At 44.2% G+C, this 19,347-nt stretch overlaps 1 protein-coding gene across 4 annotated transcripts; it reads right to left on the reverse strand.

Moving 5' to 3' along the window:
- Window positions 1–3,037: 3,037 nt before the first annotated feature.
- Window positions 3,038–18,048, reverse strand: LOC129811470 (disabled homolog 2-like). Of its 4 annotated transcripts, XM_055862807.1 has the most exons (15): window positions 17,821–18,048; window positions 13,877–14,168; window positions 13,483–13,622; window positions 10,169–10,267; window positions 9,790–9,921; window positions 9,624–9,707; window positions 9,180–9,206; window positions 8,969–9,019; window positions 7,423–7,485; window positions 6,001–6,621; window positions 5,243–5,360; window positions 4,284–4,949; window positions 3,940–4,133; window positions 3,510–3,606; window positions 3,038–3,421 (listed from the first exon to the last, which is right to left on the reverse strand). In XM_055862807.1, exons 2-14 carry the CDS (start codon window positions 14,010–14,012, stop codon window positions 3,535–3,537), a joined length of 2,403 nt encoding a protein of 800 aa, XP_055718782.1. In that variant the 5' UTR covers window positions 14,013–14,168; window positions 17,821–18,048; the 3' UTR covers window positions 3,038–3,421; window positions 3,510–3,534. The 4 variants fall into 4 exon arrangements, with proteins under 4 accessions (XP_055718782.1, XP_055718791.1, XP_055718801.1 ...); XM_055862816.1 differs by lacking the exon at window positions 8,969–9,019; XM_055862826.1 differs by lacking the exon at window positions 6,001–6,621 and having other exon boundaries at window positions 17,821–18,047.
- Between the last annotated feature and the right edge of the window lie 1,299 nt (window positions 18,049–19,347).

A 19,347-nucleotide genomic window follows, 5' to 3' on the forward strand; every position in this document is an offset into this window, starting at 1 on the left:
TCAAATCAACTCAAATGTTATTTGTCACATGTGCCGTACACAACATGTGTAGACCTCCCGAGTGGTGCAGTGGTCTAAGGCACTGTATCTCAGCGCTAGATGCGTCACTACAGGCACCCTGGTTCGAGTCCAGGCTGTACCACAACCTGCCGTGATTGGTAGTCCCATAGGGCAGCGCACAATTGGCACTGCGTCTTCCGGGTTTGACCGGGTTAGGCTGTCATTGTAAATAACAATATTTTCTAAACTGACTTGCCTGGTTAAATAAAATGAAAATAAAGCCCATGAAATGCTTACTTTACAAGCCCTTAACCAACAATGCGGTTTTAAGAAAGAGATAAGAAAATATTTACTAAATAAACTTACGAAAAAAATGTTTTTAAAGTAACACAATAAAATAACAATAATGACGCTATATACAGGGGTTACCGAGTCGATGTAATTAGTCGAGGTAATAATTAGTCGAGGTAATTTGTACATGTAGGTAGGGGTAAAGCGACTATGCAGGATAATAAACAGTGAGTAGCCACTCCGTTTTTTATTTTACCTTTATTTAACCAGGTAGGCCAGTTGAGAACAAGTTCTCATTTACAACTGCGACCTGGCCGATACAAAGCAAATCAGTGCGACAAAAACAACAACACAGAGTTACACATGGAATAAACAAACGTACAGTCAACTACACAATAGAAAAATATGTTCTAGCCCCTGAGGCTCCAGGGGCCCCCTGCGAGACAAATGCTGGACGCCCACAGGGCATGAGATACCCAAGGCGGAGGCCCTCTGGAGGTAGTAGGCAGGCCAAAGTACAGCCCAAAACCAGCCCCCTGTCCCCATCTTCCCCAGCCCCTGAGACAACAACCCCCCCACTGGAGAAGCAGGCAGTGCATTACTCATCCCCGCCAAAACAGACCCTGCAGGCAGCAGACAAGGAGGAAACATCCTCACAGCTCACCAAACAAGACAAAGGCAGCATCCAATTAGATCTCTCGAAAAAAGAAAAAAAAACACTGAAGCTCCATTCACTCCATCAGAGAATGTCCCATCATCCTCCCTTTCACACAAAGAGGGTATCTCAGTATCTGAGAGAGCTATGACTCTGGTAGCCAGGTCTGTTGGGCTCACTGGGTTGGCACCAGGGAAGTCTATTCTATTTTTGTTTCATCAGACCAGAGGACATTTCTCAAAAAAGTACGATCTTTGTCTCCATGTGCAGTTGCAAACCGTAGTCTGGATTTTTTATGGCAGTTTTGGCAGTGGCTTCTTCCTTGCTGAGCAGCCTTTCAGGTTATGTCGATATAGGACTCGTTTTACTGTGGATTTAGATACTTTTGTACCTGTTTCCTCCAGCATCTTCAGAAGGTCCTTTGCTGTTGTTCTGGGATTGATATGCACTTTTCGCACCAAAGTACGTTCATCTCTAGGAGACAGAACGTGTCTCCTTCCTGAGCGGTATGAATGCTGCATGGTCCCATGGTGTTTATACTTGCGTACTATTGTTTGTACAGATGAACATGCTACCTTCAGGCGTTTGGAAATTGCTCCCAAGGATGAACCAGACTTGTGGAGGTCTACAATTTTTTTTCTGAGGTCTTGGCTGATTTATTTTGATTTTCCCATTATGTCAAGCACAGAGGCACTGAGTTTGAAGGTAGGGTTTGAAATACATCCACAGGTACACCTCCATTTGACTCAAATTATGTCAATTAGCCTATCAGAAGCTTCTAAAGCCATGACCTCATTTTCTGAAATTTTCCAAGCTGTTTAAAGGCACACTCAACTTAGTGTATGTAAACTTCTGACCCCACTGGAATTGTGATACAGTGAATTATAAGTGAAATAATCAGACTGTAAATAATTGTTGGAAAAATTACTTGTCATGCCAAAACTATAGTTTAACAAATCTGTGGTGGTTTAAAAATGTTTTAATGACCACAACGTAAGTGTGTAAATTTCCGACTTCAACTGTACATTTAATTGGGGAGGGAGTCATGTGTTTGATGCCATACCATTCCAGCCATTACACTCAATTTCCGCCATTAGGAGCCGTCCTCCCTTCAGCAACCTCCACTGGTTAGGTTGGTTGAAAACATTTAGCCAGGTGCTTTGGTCAGCCCTTATTACTGTATGTGCATCAATGGCAAAGTATCTATGAACTGACTCAGAAAGCCAAAGTAAATATTGCTTGTTTCTAGCCTTTCTCCAGTTTCAGATTTTGTAAGAGCTTACTCCCCTCATTTAACTTTCTTCATAGGTGGATTAAAACACTGCACCCCACAAGTTCTATGAAAACATGAGTGACCTATACAAAAACGCACATGGGATACTAAAACAGGTTTACGGTTGTGAATTTTATGAATAAATGACTGAACGATGTATACATTTAACTATAACTAATTGAATTCTACCCTGTTTTAATATATGTTCGTTCATAAGAAAGAGGTTATGTAGCATGTACATGGGAAGAAAGGAGTGTGTGTGTGCCTTAAGAAAACTAAGTGGATCATTAACCTATGTTTGAACCAACCCAGCTATAACTCTGGAGAAGACAGTGAGAGCCCTCCAGGTTCTCCAAATCTGGGGGGGGGACTGGAACTGTCAGCTAAGTGGTAAAGTGTGGTGAGACTTCAGGAGATAATCCAGATATAGTGTGTAATGTATGTGCGTTAGTGTGTTGGTATCTGCTTTGTCTTGTCGGGACATTTTAGGACGCTATGAGTGATATAAACTAATGTAAATGGCATTTTGAGTAGAGCTCTCGAGAATAAAGCTATTGATTCATTTGGACACTGGTCTTTATCCATTTTATGTAAACAAGAATCTTACAAATTTTTAGAAACGGACAGACTGTTTGCTTTGTTATAATTAAATTGGTTAACGAACACATAGGAATCAAATTCCTTTATCAGTTACATTCGAGTGTAGTCTAGGGATGCAGTAATAACCCCCTTCTGAAACCTGAACATTATTATGCACAGGGAAATATCTAAAACACAACTTTTATAAGCAGACACCCAAAAGACCACACTTAAAGGAATACATTTTTCAGTGTTTAATATAGAGCATTTCCAGGGCCTTCCATCCATCCTTCGCACATATCCCTTTTTAAAATAGTCACTTTATTACAATACATTTCATTTATTACATTTAATTCAGTGGTACTGGAAAGCTATGCGAGATGGGAACCAAAACAAAAAAAAACACTACTGATTGGGCAAGACATTAAAGTGAAGGTGTTTTGGGGGGTAAACGAGGGGCTATGTAATGGACATCAAGAAAGGCAGTTATTCAGTATGGGCAAGGGGTTAGAAGTTGTAATTGTGTAGGATTGTCTGGCGCTTGTAGTTGTAGTAGCTGGTTCTGAAGACATTATTTGGTCGTAGAGCGTCGCTGCTTATTCTCTGGACCACTGCAAACCTGACTGGAAGAAGAGAATGCACAGGTTGATTTAAAGTAATATCTAAATTCACAGTCTAAGGTTCAGAATGTGGTATCCGTCTGTCACTCACATGTGGAATATGGGCAGGGTGTCACTCAGGCAAAGGGGTTTCCAAAGGGGTCTCCGAAGGGATCCGAGCCACCAGTGGTCTGGGCAACAGCAGTGTTCTGTCATAAAAAAGGGAAAAGATGAAGGTTTTATAGTGATGCAAAGCATTACATCACAATCAATTGAACTTTGATAGAACTAATTCCCCTATGTGTACTTGTAGGGGCGCAACTTTGGTTTTAGAAGTATGGGGGCCATAATGTTTATTTTTTAATCCATTCGGATAAACACTCCAAATCCGTGAATACTCGACGCCCAGAGGCGTCCGCATGGTCGTAAAGCACACCGTTGCCTCGTTTTGTATCACATTCAAATGAGAAAACTGGGGTGAAAAGAAAATGCAATTTCAGTGAAAGTTGCACCCCTGTTTGTATATGCGTGTACATCCATACCATAGCTAGAAGTGGTGCTCCAAAGGCATTAGGAGTTGCAGCACCAAATGCGTCATCAAATAGGTTCTGGTTGAGACCTGCTGCTGCAAGGAATGTGGCTGGAGTAGGCGCAAATGCATCCAGGAGCCCTGGCCCAGGGACCACTGCAGGAGATATCATGGGTGCAGAGTGCCGTGGGGCTGGTTTGGGTGGGTCTAGAGACAGAGAGAAGGGGGTAATCAGGTGGATTCAAATGTATGTATACTCATTGGACATTAAATGAATCTTTACTAGGATGATAGCATAAATGTGGTCATCTACAAATCAATTTACAGGAATTTAAAATCCTAAATAACTGCCTTTACCATTGGCAACAGCTGAAATCCGACTCTGAATTTCAAAGTCGTCATGATCCGCAATCTCCTGGGGCACGCCCACTTTGCTTGAGAAGTACTGGGCAAACACCCCATCCCCATTGGTGCTTGGGGCGGCGGACCCGGGTGCCTGCTCCCCTTTCCTTGCTGGGATGGCTGGAGGCTTGGCAATCTGGAAGTCCTTGAACATGTCCTTCCCACTCTTCTTCTCCTTCTCCCCTCCCAGTGGGTCCAGAGCCGTGAAGGCACTGGGTTCCACCTTAGCTGGGGCCTCCTTTACTGGCGGCCGGGGTGGGGGCCGTGGTGGACCCTGCGGCATACCCTGTGGAGGGCCTCCCATCATGGTGTAAGGCCCGGGCTGGAAGGGGTTAGCCATAGGAGGCTGGCCCCAGCCTGGTGCACCCATGGGCCCTGCAGGTGCAGGCTGTCCCCAAGCCTGGGTGACTGGCGGGGCCCCATAAGGGGATGGCGCCTGCTGGCCCCAGGGGGCAGGAGGTATGGGCAGGGCACCAAAGGCAGATGGCTGGGGGAAGGTGGGCTGGGGGTTGTGGAGTGTGACCCCTCCTGGCATGGTGAACATGGAAGAGGCTGGGGCTCCCCATGGAGATGGGGCGGTCTGAGGGATGGTGACTGAAGGGGGACCCAACTGCAACGCTCCTGGAAGGGAGAGCGAGAACAGAGAGGGTGATTATGTATTTAGGTTTGGGTACAGTAGGTAGCCTACTGGCTGCAAATCAACAGAATCTAACACACTAGCTAGTATGCACACTACTGAGCTGAGTCCAGCTGAGCCATGCCGTATGGCCTACTGCTCTAGCCTGATTACACATGAAACATAGTTGCTGGAACCACACATCTACAGATTTGACCACTTTAGAGAACTAACATGCATCAACACTGCATGGGTAGCATTATTGACTATTTCAAACCAATGGTAACACTAGTCTTACCCAGAGCTGCCATGGAGGTGGTGGTGGTACTGAAGAGGTCATCGGAGGCAGACGAGCTGTCAGGCTGACTGGGAGCAGCAAACATGTCAGCCCCAAACAGGTCGTCAGCAGGAGGACACTGGCAGTGAAATGTCAGATTATTCAACCAAATTTACCACAGGAATAGTGAACAATGATTTACTGGCCCTCAATTAATTGTCAGAGAACTGTGGTAAGCACAAAATTAATGACAAGGTTTATTGTATGGATGAAAACTAAAATGATACCTAATTCAGTTATATGATAATTAAAAACAAATATTTCTAACAATACTTAGACACAAATACCAACACTTACCTCCACACCTCACTGAAGCATGAACGTTAGGACAAGGAACATATGAATAGATAGCAAACAGGAGACAGATGCAGTGTTTACAGTCGAGCAGAGAGGTTGTTAAACTTCCCTGGGACACGCAAGTTAGAAGCCATGGGAGCACCACCATGCAGTTAGCTACGTTAGAAACCCATACCAGTTCCATCCCAGAGACAAAAACACACCACCAACCCTAATATACTTCTACAAAAACCATGTTGGTAGATACAAAACCCAGTGCAAAGCAACCTGTTGCCCTTGAGGAATATAGTATAGTGGTATGGTATCCCAGTGCTGTAAAAAGGGTTTGTTAGAAAACCAATCATGGTTTGGGGAGGTGGTGTGCAGACAGAGACTCATTCTCAGACATGCAGCAACATCAGAGCTTCATTATGGAGCTTCACCTTGGCACTCCTCTGACCTTGTCCAGCCTTAGTGTTCTGTGGAGGGAGGCTTATCACTACCGAACTGTCCTTGCCATGACCCATGGGTGCGTTCTTTTTTGGATCGAACAGCACACCGTTACAGAAGGACGGGATTTTCCCAGATATGTCGAGAAAGGGGTTCTGTGGAGAGGCCACAGGTCCCAAACTGTTCTGGATTAGAACAGGGACCCTGCACTCTGACATAATGCCACCTATCGGCCACTGGCATTTACTGAGAGCCAGGATCCTGTTCTTATTGGACAACCCGTTCAACTGCTGACCGAAGTGGTCAGAGTCTCCATTAAGACCATTGCCATTCATGATTGGCCTGCCCAAGATGTGAACAGAGCGCTCTTGGCTGTCATAGGTGGAGGGTGCTGAGATCAGAGAATTGGGGGGTACTGATTGGGCAAGGGGGTCATCGCTGAAAGGGTCAGAGTCTGGAGTTGGAAAGAAGCCAAACGCGGAGGAGAAGGGGTTCTCTGTTTGGGGGGTGCCCCAAAGGTTAGATGCGTAGGAAGTGAACGGATTTCCTTTTATACAGTTCTGATTGCTGTCAACCTCAGCGGACAGATCCAGCAATAGAATATCATTAGTCTCCTGGTTATCAAGAGGAGAAAGAGATAAAAATCAGTTGTGCTGAAAAAGAGAAGCAACTGTTAACATCGCTAAATTAATCACATAATGACATGACAGTTAATGATTGTTGAAGCAACAGCATTGACGACAGACCAATAAACATTCCAACAGGAATCAAACTCAACTCCAGGAATGTGCTTTGTGATGGCAGTTGGCTAGCTTTTGTGTCTGATGATAACCATATTTGACATGCTGACATTTGATATATATCCAGGATTTTACCTTTGTAATCCATCAAACTACTTCAAGACAAACATCCAGATTACAGACCTTTAGAGTTGAGTTTGAGAGCCCTGTATGACATGTGGGATGATATGATTGGTGGAAAATGAAGGTGAAGTTATGCAGTAAAGCTGTTTTGGGGCAGGAGCCTGAGACACTGCCGCAATGCAGAACAAAACATACATCTTTGACAACTGGCAAGCCTGCACTAGCGAGAACCTGAAAGGAACTTTACCAGAGATTGAGTTGTCAAAGCCACCTGATTATAAAAGATCCTTGTTAGGGATAAGAAGAACGGGCAAAAAGCCACCGATCTTCAAAAATAAAATAGAAGCACCGTTCTTAAATGTAATGACAAATGTTTGAGCATACCAACCGCTGCATTATTATACCCATTTCTAAAGTGTTAGGAACATTTCCCCAGTGCCATCATTTGGTCTCCTTATGAACGCAGAATGAAATGTTTCCAGAAACGAGGGGTTCTATATATTACGTGCGCACATCCAGTGAGCCTCACCCTACAGCAACAGGCCAACTTACTGTAGGAGAATGGATGTCTGGAGGGGTGGACATGTCTCCAAACAGATCCAGCTGTTGCACCTCCTGAACAAACACACAAATATCTAGTATCAGCATCATAAAGATCTATCCATCATCGTCATCATAAATATTTTTTATTGAACCTTTAACTAGGCAAGTCAATTAAGAACAAACTCTTATTTACAATGATGGCCTAATACCCCCCCCCCCCCCCCCCCCCCGAGCCAAACCCGGACGACACTGGGTCAATTGTGCGCCGCACTATGGGACTCCCAATCACGGACGGTTGTGACACAGCCTGGGAATGAACCAATGTCTGTAATGACGCCTCTAGCACTGCAATGCCTTCCGAGTGGTGCAGAGGTCTATATATCATAAAGATACAGTGCCTTCGGAAAGTATAAAGACCCCTTGATATGTTCCACTTTGTTACGTTACAGCCTTATATAAATTTCCCCCCCATCTCACACTATACCCCATAATGACAATGCAAAAACAGTTTAAAAAAGTTCAGAAATAAAACACTGAAATATCACATTTACATAAGTATTCAGACCCTTTACTCAGTACTTTGTTGAATCACCTTCGGCAGCGATTACCACATTGAGTCTTCTTGGGTATGACGCTACAAGCTTGGCACACCTGTATTTGGGGAGTTTCTCCCATTCTTCTCTGCAGATTCTCTCAAGCTCTGTCAGGTTGGATGGGGAGCGTTGCTGCGCAAGTATTTTCAGGTTTCTCCAGAGATGTTCGATTGGGTTCAAATCCAGGCTCTGGCTGTGCCACTCAAGGCCATTCAGAGACTTGTCCTGAAGCCACTCCTGCGTTGTCTTGGCTGTGTGCTTAGGGTCGTTGTCCTGTTGGAAAGTGAACCGTCACCCCAGACTGAGGTCCTGAGCAGGTTCTCATCAAGGATCTGTACTTCGCTCTTTTAATAATCTTTGCCTCGATCCCGACTAGTCCCCACCTCTGAAAACCATGCCCACAGCATGATGCTGCCACCACCGTGCTTCACCGTAAGGATGGTGCCTGGTTTCCTCCAGACATGACGCTTGTTACAGGTGGATTCCAATGAAGTTGTAGAAACATCTGAAGGATGATCAATGGAAAACGGATGCCCCCGAGCTTAATTTCCAGTCTCATAGCAAACGGGTCTGAATACTATCATAAATAAGATATTTTTTTATTTGTAATATATTTGCAAACATTCCTAAAAACCTGTTTTTACTTTCTCATTATGGGGTGTTGTGTGTAGATTGCTGAGGATTTTTTATATAAATTAAAAATAAATACATTTTAGAATAAGGCTGTAATGTAACAAAAATGTGGGAAAAGTCAAGGTTTCTGAACACTTTTTAAAGACACTGTATATCCAGTATCAGCATCATTAAGATATATCCAGTGCCATCATAAAGAGATGTAACAAAAGTCTTGATCAACACAACATAATGTCTACTAGTAGACAGGTGGTCCTGGAGAAAGCTCTTTTGCATCCACTTAGCGCTCTTTTGCATGTATGATTCCATGATCGATCTGAAACACTTACTTTGGCAGTGCCTGCCTGGCCATCAATACTGAGCAAGGTGTTGCCACCATTCTATAATTGAGAAACAGCAATTAAGCGTCACATATGCACTACTACAGCCTACATCTCAGATCAAGCTTATACTAAAACATTCACAGGCAATTAAAAAAGCAAAAGGAAAACTTCTAAGCACAAATAGGTGCTAAGTGGCATGACAAATACAGGCACTTACCTCAACTGTTGCATTATTGCGCTGATCCTGAACAGATGGAGGAAGAGGGAAAAACAAGGTGATTCCATTGGAGGAATGTCATATGTACTCCATTTACTTATTGGCTGAGATGTGATATTTTTGTGCCATAACGAGTCATCTCATTGCAATACAAAAGCATGGTTTGTGGTGCAGGACTGTAATACAGCGCTAGGGGGCAGTGTCGACCTCACAACTTCAGTCACATGACCTCCATCCAGTCAGCAAACCCAAAACACTACCTCCCCAAAAACAATACTTTAAATAAATAAATAGGGATCATGTTCAGTAGGGAGAAAAAAAGTTTATGAAACTGATTGAAGCAGGGAAGAACTATTAGCACATAGAACAGTGTTTTCTGTTGCAAAATCTTTAGCTACGGTGTGTCCTACTGAACACAACCCAGATCCCACCATAGTAATTTACCTTCTGTGAGGCCTCAGACTCTTTCTTCTTCATGTTGAAGATGACCTGGAACAGATCCTTCAAGTCAATGACCAGGGGCTCTGCCTATATGGAGAGGAGATTAATAGAAAAACAGTCAATGGATACAATCAAAGACTTTCAGTCTGTGTGTCCCTGTGTGTGTTACCTGCTGGCCAGTCTTTATGGCGAAGAACTGGTGCTGTCCCTCGGCCCCACACACGTAACCAAAGGCCCTGTTATCTGTTACGTCTCTGGCGATGAACGAGATCTTATTCACTATGTGCTCATGTTCTATTACCTTAGGGGGAGGAAATGAAAACACAGCTTTAAAAAAAAAAAAAAAAAAAAAAAAGTGTAGTATTCATTAGCATAATAAAACAGAGGCCTATATGGCATCTACTCTTGACCGAGATCATGTCCTGTGTTCATATTATTCTGAAAATGTGCTCACTCTATGACGTCTACAACAGATCATTCAATGTGTAGGTTGGTACTTCCCAGCCACTGAGACAAGGTTTAGAAAGCCATAGAAGAGTTGTTCTCACCCCTGTTTTCTCATCAATGATCTTGATGCCTGACATGGATATGTTGACCCAGATCCTCTGCTTGTGTTTGCCCTGTGACCGAGAGGCTATTGCCATGCCCTGCAAAGAAACAAGGACCACCATGCGCAGAACAGAATTACATAAACACACACAAAAAAAATGACATACTAACAAAGACCAGGGAGGTTTTCCAATGTCTCGCAAAGAACGGCACCGATTGGTAGATCCATTGATGATACTTCAGATGTTTCTACAACTTGGAGTTCACCTGTGGTAAATTCAATTGATTGGACATGATTTGGAAAAGGCACATCTGTCTATAAGGTCCCACAGTTAACAGTGCATGTTAGAGCAATAACGAGCCATGGAATTGTCCTTGGAGCTCCGAGACAAGATTGTGTCGAGGCACAGATCTGGCAAAGGGTACCAAAACATTTCTGCAGCATTGAAGATAGCCAAGAACAGTGGCCTCCATCATTCTTAAATGGAAGAAGTTTGGAATCACCAAGACTCTTCCTAGAGCTGGCCACCCAGCCAAATTTAGCAATCGGGAGAGAAGGGCCTTGGTCAGGGAGGTGACCAAGAACCTGATGGTTCAGATCTCCTCTGGAGATGGGAGAACTTTCCAGAAGGACACCCATCTCTGCAGCACTCCACCAATCAGGCCTTTATGGTAGAGTGGACAGACGGAAGCCACTCAGTATAAGGAACATGGCAGGCTGCTTGGAGTTGCCAAAAGGCACCTAAAGGACTCTGACCATGAGAAACAAGATTCTCTGGTCTGATGAAACCAAGATTGAACCTTTTGGCCTGAATGCCAAGCGTCACGTCTGGAGGAAATCTGGCACCATCCCTACGATAAAGCATGGTGGTGGCAGGATCATGCTGTAGGGATGTTTTTCAACCGCAGGGACTGAGATTAGTCAGGATCGAGAGAAAGATGAACAGAGCAAAGTACAGAGAGATCCTTGATGAAAACCTGCTCCAGAGCGCTCAGTATCTCAGACTGGGGCGACGGTTCCCCTTCCAACAGGACAACGACCCTAAGCACACAGCCAAGACAATGCAGGAGTAACTTTGGTCTCTGAATGTCCTTGAGTGGGCCAGCCAGAGCCCGGACTTGAACATCTCTGGAAAGACCTGAAAATAGCTGTGCAGCGGCGGTCCCATCCAACCCGATAGAACTTGAGGATCCGCAGAGAATGGGAGAAACGCCAGATACAGGTGTGCCAAGCTTGCAGCGTCATACCCAAGAAGACTCGAGGCTGTAATCACTGCCAAAAGTGCGTCGCAGTATTGAGTAAAGGATCTGAATACTTATGTAAATGTCATTTCTAAAACTGTTTTTGCTTTGTCATTATGGGGTATTCTGTAGATTGATATGAGAGAAAACGATTTAATACATTTTTGAATAAGGCTGTAACGTAACAAAATGTGTAAAAATGCACTGTACAGGCATCTTTCTTAACTCCATTGCCGGAGAGGAAGGAAACCACTCAGGGATTTCACCATGAAGACAATGGTGACTTTAAAACAGCTAGAGTTTAAATGGCTGTGATAGGAGAAAACTGAGGATGGCATCAACAACATTGTAGTTACTCCAACATACTAACCTAAATTAACAGTGAAAAGGAAGCCTGTACAAAATGAGAATATTCCAAAAACATGCATCCTGTTACAACAAGGCACTAAAGTAATGCTGCAAAAAATGTCAAAGCAATTCACTTTTTGTTCTGAATGCAGTGTTATGCTTGGGGCAAATCCAATACAATGGGAAAAACTCCCCAAATACAGGTGTGCCAAGCTTTTAGAGTCATACCCAAGAAGATTACTCAGTACCACCCTCCATATTTTTAAGCATAGGAATGGCTGTGTCATGTTATGGTATGCTTGTAAATGTAAAAGGACGGAGAAGTTTTTCAGGAGAAAAACAAACAAACAATGGAGCTAAGCACAAGCAAAATCCTAGAGGAAAACATGGTTCAGTCTGCTTTCCACCAGACATGGGGAGACGAATTCACCTTTCAGTAGGACAACCTAAAACAAGGCCAAATCTACACTGGAGTTGCTTACCAAGAACACCGTGAATGTTCCTGAGTTGCCGAGTTACAGTTGACTTAACATTTTGAACAGCATAATGGGGCAAATGTTGCACAATCCAGGTGTGGAAAGCTTAGACTTACCCAGAGGACTCACAGCTGTAATTGCTGCCAAAGGTGATTCTAACATGTATTGACTCCAGGGTGTGAATACTTATCTAAATGAGATATTTCTGTATTTCATTTTCAGAGAATTCCTAAAACATGTTCTCACTTTGTCATTACGGGTAGTATTTAGGTAAGTGAGGATGGCAAGTTTATTAGGTACACTACCCCTTTCACAAAAACGGTTTGCTCCTACAGACAGTCACGTAACCTTGGCTTGCTATAATCAGCACTGTTTGATTGAACGTTCGAATGGGAAAATGAGTGACAAAAGCGACTGAGTGTGGCATGATCGTCAGTGCCAGGCGCGCCGGTTCCAGTATCTCAGAAACGGCCAGCCTTTTCACACACTACAGTGTCTAGGGTTTACAGCGAATGAAGCGACAAACAAAAAGTCAGTCAGTGGCAGTCCTGTGGCCGAAAACAGCTCGTTGATGAGGTCGAAGGAGATTGGCAAGAATTACGAAAGCTAACAGGCGGGTCCACAAACTCAGCTCAGCTAACAGGCGGGTCCACAAACTCAGCTCAGCTAACAGGTGGGCCCACAAACTCAGCTCAGCTAACAGGTGGGCCCACAAACTCAGCTCAGCTAACAGGTGGGCCCACAAACTCAGCTTGGTACAACAGTGGTGTGCAGAAGGGCATCTCGGAACGCACAACTAGTCGGTCCTTATCACAGATGGGATATTGCATCAGAAGACCACACCAGGTTCCACTCCTATCAGCTAAAAACAAGAAGCGGCTCCAGTGGCCACGCAATCACCAACAGTGGACAATTGAAGAGTGGAAAAACATCACTTGGTCAGATGAATCCCGATTCCTGTTGCGTCATACCAATGTCAGAGTCAGGATTTGGCATAAGCAGCCCTGGCTCCATCCTGCCTGGTGTCAACGGTACAGGCAGGTGGTGTTGGAATGGTGAGGGGAATGTTTTCCTGGCACATGTTAGATCCCGGTGATACCGTTCCCATGCCCCAAAGAATTCAGAATGTTCTGGAGACTAACAGTGGTCCGACGCAGCACTAGAAGGTTGTACCTAATAAACTGACCACTGAGTGTAGATGCGTAACAGTAAGTGTACTGTAGTGGTTGCATCATGATATGTGGTACCTTGAGTTTCATCATGGAGTCCTGGCTCATCTTGTCCCCTCGGGCCTCTGGGACATCATCGATGCCAATCAGCTTGGCCCTGTACCTCACACCATCACCCTGGAACCGGGACAGCAGGTACTCATCAGTCTTCTCTGGAGCTGGACAGAGGTATGAGAGAAGGATATTAAACTAATTGATTGGTTGGTTTTCACTTTCTATCCGGTTGAGCATGCCCTCTACTTCTTCTGTATTTATTTTATGACATAGCCTCAACCGTCACACCACAAGACGCATGGAAATCAAAATATGCCTAGTCAAAATAGGTCAAGTCAGAGGTCACAGAAAAAGGCTGTTCAGCCCTTAACACCAAATCCCTCACATATGGGGAGAGAGGCAGTGGCCCTTACAATACCTTTCTTCTTCTCTTTCTTGAAGGGGGTCTTGGCTGGTGCTGTGGAAGGGGTGGTGGGGATGCTTGTTGTGGGGGAGGGAGTGCTGGAGGGGTCGGCTGGGACAACAGGTGCACTGCTTTCCACTTCCGTAGACATGGTGGGTTGGGGGGCCAGCCTTACGGAAGTTGGGACAGGCAGATAGAACGGGGGGGCGTAAACCTGAGGCAGCAGCTCCAGTCGGTCCTCTTTCAGGCAGGGGGTGGGGTTAACTCAACAAAGAGGTTCAGCACTCGCATATGCTCAGTTATGTGCCTGAAGGGGGGCGAGAGGAAGAGGGAGTGACAAATATAATGCAATGACACGCCGATGTTAAGCTTTCAGGAAAATTAAAGGTGAAATACAAAAACATTTCTGGTGATAAAAGCAGAATGATAACAGAAGACATTACAGCTCTAAAACATTTTAAAGACCAACAGCTTTCGCTGGCTTGTGCTACCTGAAAATGGCCCTTATGGGTTTTGTGAGCGTCATAAAAAGTAATATCACTTTAATGATCAACAACCAAGAGTCATGACCCCAGTAACTTATTCCTACTAATCACGCACAAGGAGCACAACATTTTGACCCGTGTTGTAGCCTTGCTGTGACGGCTGATCGCAGGTAATGGAACTGCCATTGAATTCAGTGGGCTCTTTAATTAATATTGAGTGTGTGTGGGAGAGAGAGAGAGAGAGAAAGAAACACCTGGAGGGCATCAGAAAGAGTTGTGCAACTGGCCACACACACTTCCTGTTTCCAACTGTGCGTCCCATCAGTCATCAGATTCCCACAGTCATAGGGGTCCTGTCCAGAACACATCCAGTCCAAGTCTGAGACAAGCACAGGCAAGAGGCTGGGTGTTTAAAAGCTGAATAAGCCACGACTCACTCTGGCAGAACAAAGATTGGGAGCGACCAAAGGTTGAGCTATTAAAAGTTAATCTTACGCTAGCTGGTTGGTGTTAAAACTGACAGATCCCATGATGACCATGTGCTCCAGTTAGCTCTTAATAACACACACCCAAGGACAACATGACAGTACAGCTTGCAATTCTCCCTCAGCAACTGCTACCCTATAAAACCTCAGATGGGAATCATCATGATAGACCATCATGCAAACAACTTGACAATGTCACCGAGCATACAAAACATTAAGAACACCTGCTCTTTCCTTGACAGACCGACCAGATGAGAACTATGATCCCTTAGAGGTCACTTGTTAAATCCACCTCAAAATCAGTGTAGATGGAGGGGAGGAGACAGGTTAAAAAATGATTTTTAAGCCTTGAGACAATTGAGACATGGATTGTGTGTGTGTCATTCAGAGGGTGAATGGGCAAGAAAAAATATTTAAATGCCTTCGAAAAAAAGGTTATGGTTATATGTGCCAGGCGCACCAGTTTGTGTCAAAAACAGCAACGCTGCTGGGGTTTTCACACGCAACAGTTTCCCGTGTGTATCAAGAATGGTCCAACACCCAAATGACAACTGTGGGAAGCATTGGAGTCAACATGGGCCAGCATCCCTGTGGAACGCTTTTGACACCTTGTTGAGTCCATGCCTCGACGAATTGAGGCCGTTCTGAGGGCAAATATTAGTAAGTTGTTCCTAATGTTTGGTGTACTCAGTGTTTGTCTAATCTCCAGGCCGGCTAAACTCTTTCAACAAACGTCATCATAACTCTGGAATAGGGAGACATGCAAGGCCAAGAACCTCCTGTTTGACACAGCTCAAGTTTTACATAGATGCCGCTTGTAGTCCTTGCTCTCTCTCCCTCTGAGCCAGTCTGGGGGGTTACTCAAAAACAGTCCATTTCCTGAAAACAAGTAGAAAGCTGACAGTCTACAGGCACTTTTAAAACCCAAAGCACAGTCAGTGACTGCTGAAGAGTAGCTAACATTAACCCAACTCTCATCAAGTAAAGTCCATTCTGAACTCTAACCTGATGACAGGTAATCACAGTAACATTAAAACTCCAATGATAGAGACTGGAGGCTGTCAAAGAGATTGAACTGTTTAAACTTCCACTATGAGAAGTATGCAGCTCTTCTAAAGCCATTTGATTCTCAAAGTCAGATGAAATGCTTTCTAGAGCTACCATGTTCAGAGTCTACAACAGCAGCGTCCAGAAGTGGTTTCCAGTCATGACATGATAGCTGATGCATTCGGAGACAGCAGGGTTTGGTTGAGTCCCCCGCTTAAAGACTTACGTAATCTCTGGTCCCATCTGTCACTGAGTGCAAGTGTTCTTATTCATTACATGTGTGTTTAGTGGGCCTCTAGCACAGAGAAGACAATTAAGCCTAGGTTCCAAATAAATTAGGAGTTAGATACCATGCAGCAATAAGGGATACACTACCAATCACATCCCAGATCGTACCTCATGACTGATTGGTTCATCTGTGGTTCACATCACACCACACTGTTTGTGACTGTTAACCCCAAGATTTCTTTCAGCAGTGGTGGCAAAGTTAATGTGGTGGTGTGATAGGGGGTGTGGCTCAATGGCGCAGTCCTACATTTTTACAGGCAATCCTCTTGGCCAGAGACAATGTTGCCATTTTAAAGCCAATTTCCTGCGATTCTACAAATTTTGGCAAGGGCCGGAAAGAAATGTACAGTTCTAAAGCTAGTTTCCTGCAATTCTACACATTTTGCCATGGGGCTGAGAATATTGATGTTCTAAAGCTAATTTCCTGCAATTCTACACGTACCGTAGCTTATGCTGTGTTCTTATGCTATCTGAGGGACTCAAACATAAATTATTCCACAGAAACTATAATAAATGCAAAATGTATTATACAGGACGGCCTGACGCTGCTAAATGAAAAAGGGAAACACTGGGGCTTCTGTGTGTGTGACAAGTCAAAGGACCTCCAGTAATGGGTGAGAAGAGGACAATTTGCGATACTGTCAGACAGGAAGGTTGAAGACTGAAGTAGCTTAGGGGTGGTGACACGACCCACATGATCTTCGCTGGTCTATAACTACCATGGAGTGACAGTCCAGGTGACTTTGCCCCAGATAAGTGGTGATGTCAGCGACTATAGAAAACACTAATAAAACACAACAACTTCTCAATGTCAGCATGTTAACTAACCTGGCTGACACACTGCATGAAAAACCTGCCCCCAGTCTAAGAACAGACCAAAACCATTTCCACAGTTTAGGAAGTGAGAGAAGGACCAGACGCATAACAAATAGCTATAAGGCATTTGAAAGCTGCCAGGGGATCAACATGAACATTGGCCATCATGCCCAAATGCATAGACTGAACCCATGGTGTTTTTTCACTAAAATCAGCAGAATTGCTGGAGAGAGAGAGAGAGAAAGAGAGATTAAGCACATCTGGAGGAGATCATGGGATTAATCACAGACTCAATAGGATGGTGAAATACACTACAGCCTATAGGCCCACTGTGGGGACAGACAGTGGCCTGGGCTACAGACAAAGACTACAGGGAAACAATAACCGTCTACTAGGGATACAAGGCAGCTATTTGTATTGCGTTTTATAAACTCAAATATGCAGTCATGAATAGTAGTAGGCTATAGGGAGGACAGGAAGACATCTGGTTGCGCAATAGGACACATTAACCATGATGGTTAAACATCCAAGGTGGCCAAAATGATTTGAACGTCGTTTTAGCCTTACATTCAACAAGACAGACAAGGCAATCCGTTATTCATCCAAAGCATTTTCGACAAGAAAAAAAGCGATCTCCCACAATTACCAGTGACGTGCGAACAGCTGGAACTAATGGAAAAACCAGGGGGCTTCTTGAGTTTGTTTGATTCAGCATGTAAAACATGTCACAAACATCATCCCAAATGTATCATTTCATATAGGATTCCGTGACAAGACAACACAAATAGCGTTCCCTGCCTGGTGAATGTGGCTGCGAAATAATGTGGCTGTCACGTACCGTTAACAAGCGCTCCAGACAGAACTCTTCATATTCGAGCTTTGTCTTCCAGCGTTCTGAATGTCATGCAAATACTACCTTCCCTGTCGACACGTCTCCTGTCCGCTATGAGGGTTAAATCAAACGCAGCTTTTCAGAGACGTGTTGGAATCAGATGTTACCGCTGAGATGTGCCCCAGAACGCGCCGCTATGCAGTGAATTGACTACTCCCCCACAGCAGCGAGATCATGCAACCTCCCAATTTAACCCCTTGCGTGCCAGCACGTCAGGAGCCCCCAAATCTACACCAACCAATGAAGAGACCAATATGATGATTGACATGAAACCATTATTTCCTTCTTACACCACATCGCAACAAGTGAGGCATACTACAAAGCAGAAGCAATGAGTTAGCCAGCTAACTTGCCTAAATATTTTGAAATAACTTTACATTTCTCATAAAAATTTGCTTGAAATGGTAATGGTCTAATTGAGTCAACAACCAAAAACACATATCTAAGTTTAGCTTTCCTAAGGAACCAGAAAATCTAGCTATTTCTGTCTGTTCATCAAAGTTAGCTGGCTAACTCATTAAACATACTTTGTATTAGTATACCACTCTGATGTTGCCTTTAGTTTTATGCAAATCAATGTAACTGCTCCCTAAATGTACAATCTAATATTTGGGCTATACTACTTGGGATCTGTGTAGCCTAAGTCTATAAGAACATATCAGATATTTTCTGATGTTTTGCAGATTAAAACATTTAATAATTCCCCACTGCACTGCCCCAGGTTTGTTTGACCCAAATTTAGTAGGTCTGTTAGGCCAAAGACAAATATTTGAAATGCAATTTCCATTAAGTGAAACTATTTCAGTAAGACATGTTGCATAGAGCAGCATTTTGTCAGAAGCTCCTTCAGAGAAAAAGGAAGAGTAGGATATCAGTTTATTTTTTTTACCTTACGCTTCTATTGTTCACACTGGGCATGATGACAGTGGAATGGAAAGTGGTTGTTGAAGTAGCATTTCACAGCCACCACAGTGTGTGTGTGTGTGTGTGTGTGTGTGTGTGTGTGTGTGTGTGTGTGTGTGTGTGTGTGTGTGTGTGTGTGTGTGTGTGTGTGTGTGTGTGTGTGTGTGTGTGTGTGTGTGTGTGTGTGTGTGTGTGTGTGTGTGTGTGTGTGTGTGTGTGTGTGTGTGATTCCAGACTAGCCTTAGGAGACAGAGCAGGGGAGAGAATTAGACAGAGGGAAGCTTTCCTTCCTGGCTACGTTTCCTGTGTAGATCTGCTGACAGAGGATATTGTTTAGGAGGAGTTAGGGGGAAGAGCCTCTCTGAACCAGATCACTGTCAAGCTGAGGAAGAACCTCTTTTCCCTTTTTCCCATTCCTGTGACCTCTGGAATGGATAGCCAGTGGCTTCGTCCCAAATGGAACCGTATCCCCTACATACTACAGCGCACTACTTTTAACCAGAGCCTTATGGGCCCCTGATTGGTTAATGGGCAAAATGCTTTAAGACCAACCCGGACTCAGGGGTAGAC

The sequence above is a fragment of the Salvelinus fontinalis genome, chromosome 2 (genome assembly GCF_029448725.1).
Source record: "Salvelinus fontinalis isolate EN_2023a chromosome 2, ASM2944872v1, whole genome shotgun sequence".
Classification (NCBI taxonomy): Eukaryota; Metazoa; Chordata; class Actinopteri; order Salmoniformes; family Salmonidae; genus Salvelinus; species Salvelinus fontinalis.

Bases quoted from the DNA above. Each gene is read 5' to 3' on its own strand.
- LOC129811470 (XM_055862807.1), bottom strand. From the start codon at position 14,012: ATGTCTACGGAAGTGGAAAGCAGTGCACCTGTTGTCCCAGCCGACCCC. The intron at 7,486-8,968 runs GTAAGTGTTTCA...GTGTTTGTTCAG, and splicing joins GCCAGGCAGGCACTGCCAAA to GAGGTGCAACAGCTGGATCT. The intron at 4,134-4,283 runs GTAAAGGCAGTT...CTCTGTCTCTAG, and splicing joins GATTTCAGCTGTTGCCAATG to ACCCACCCAAACCAGCCCCA.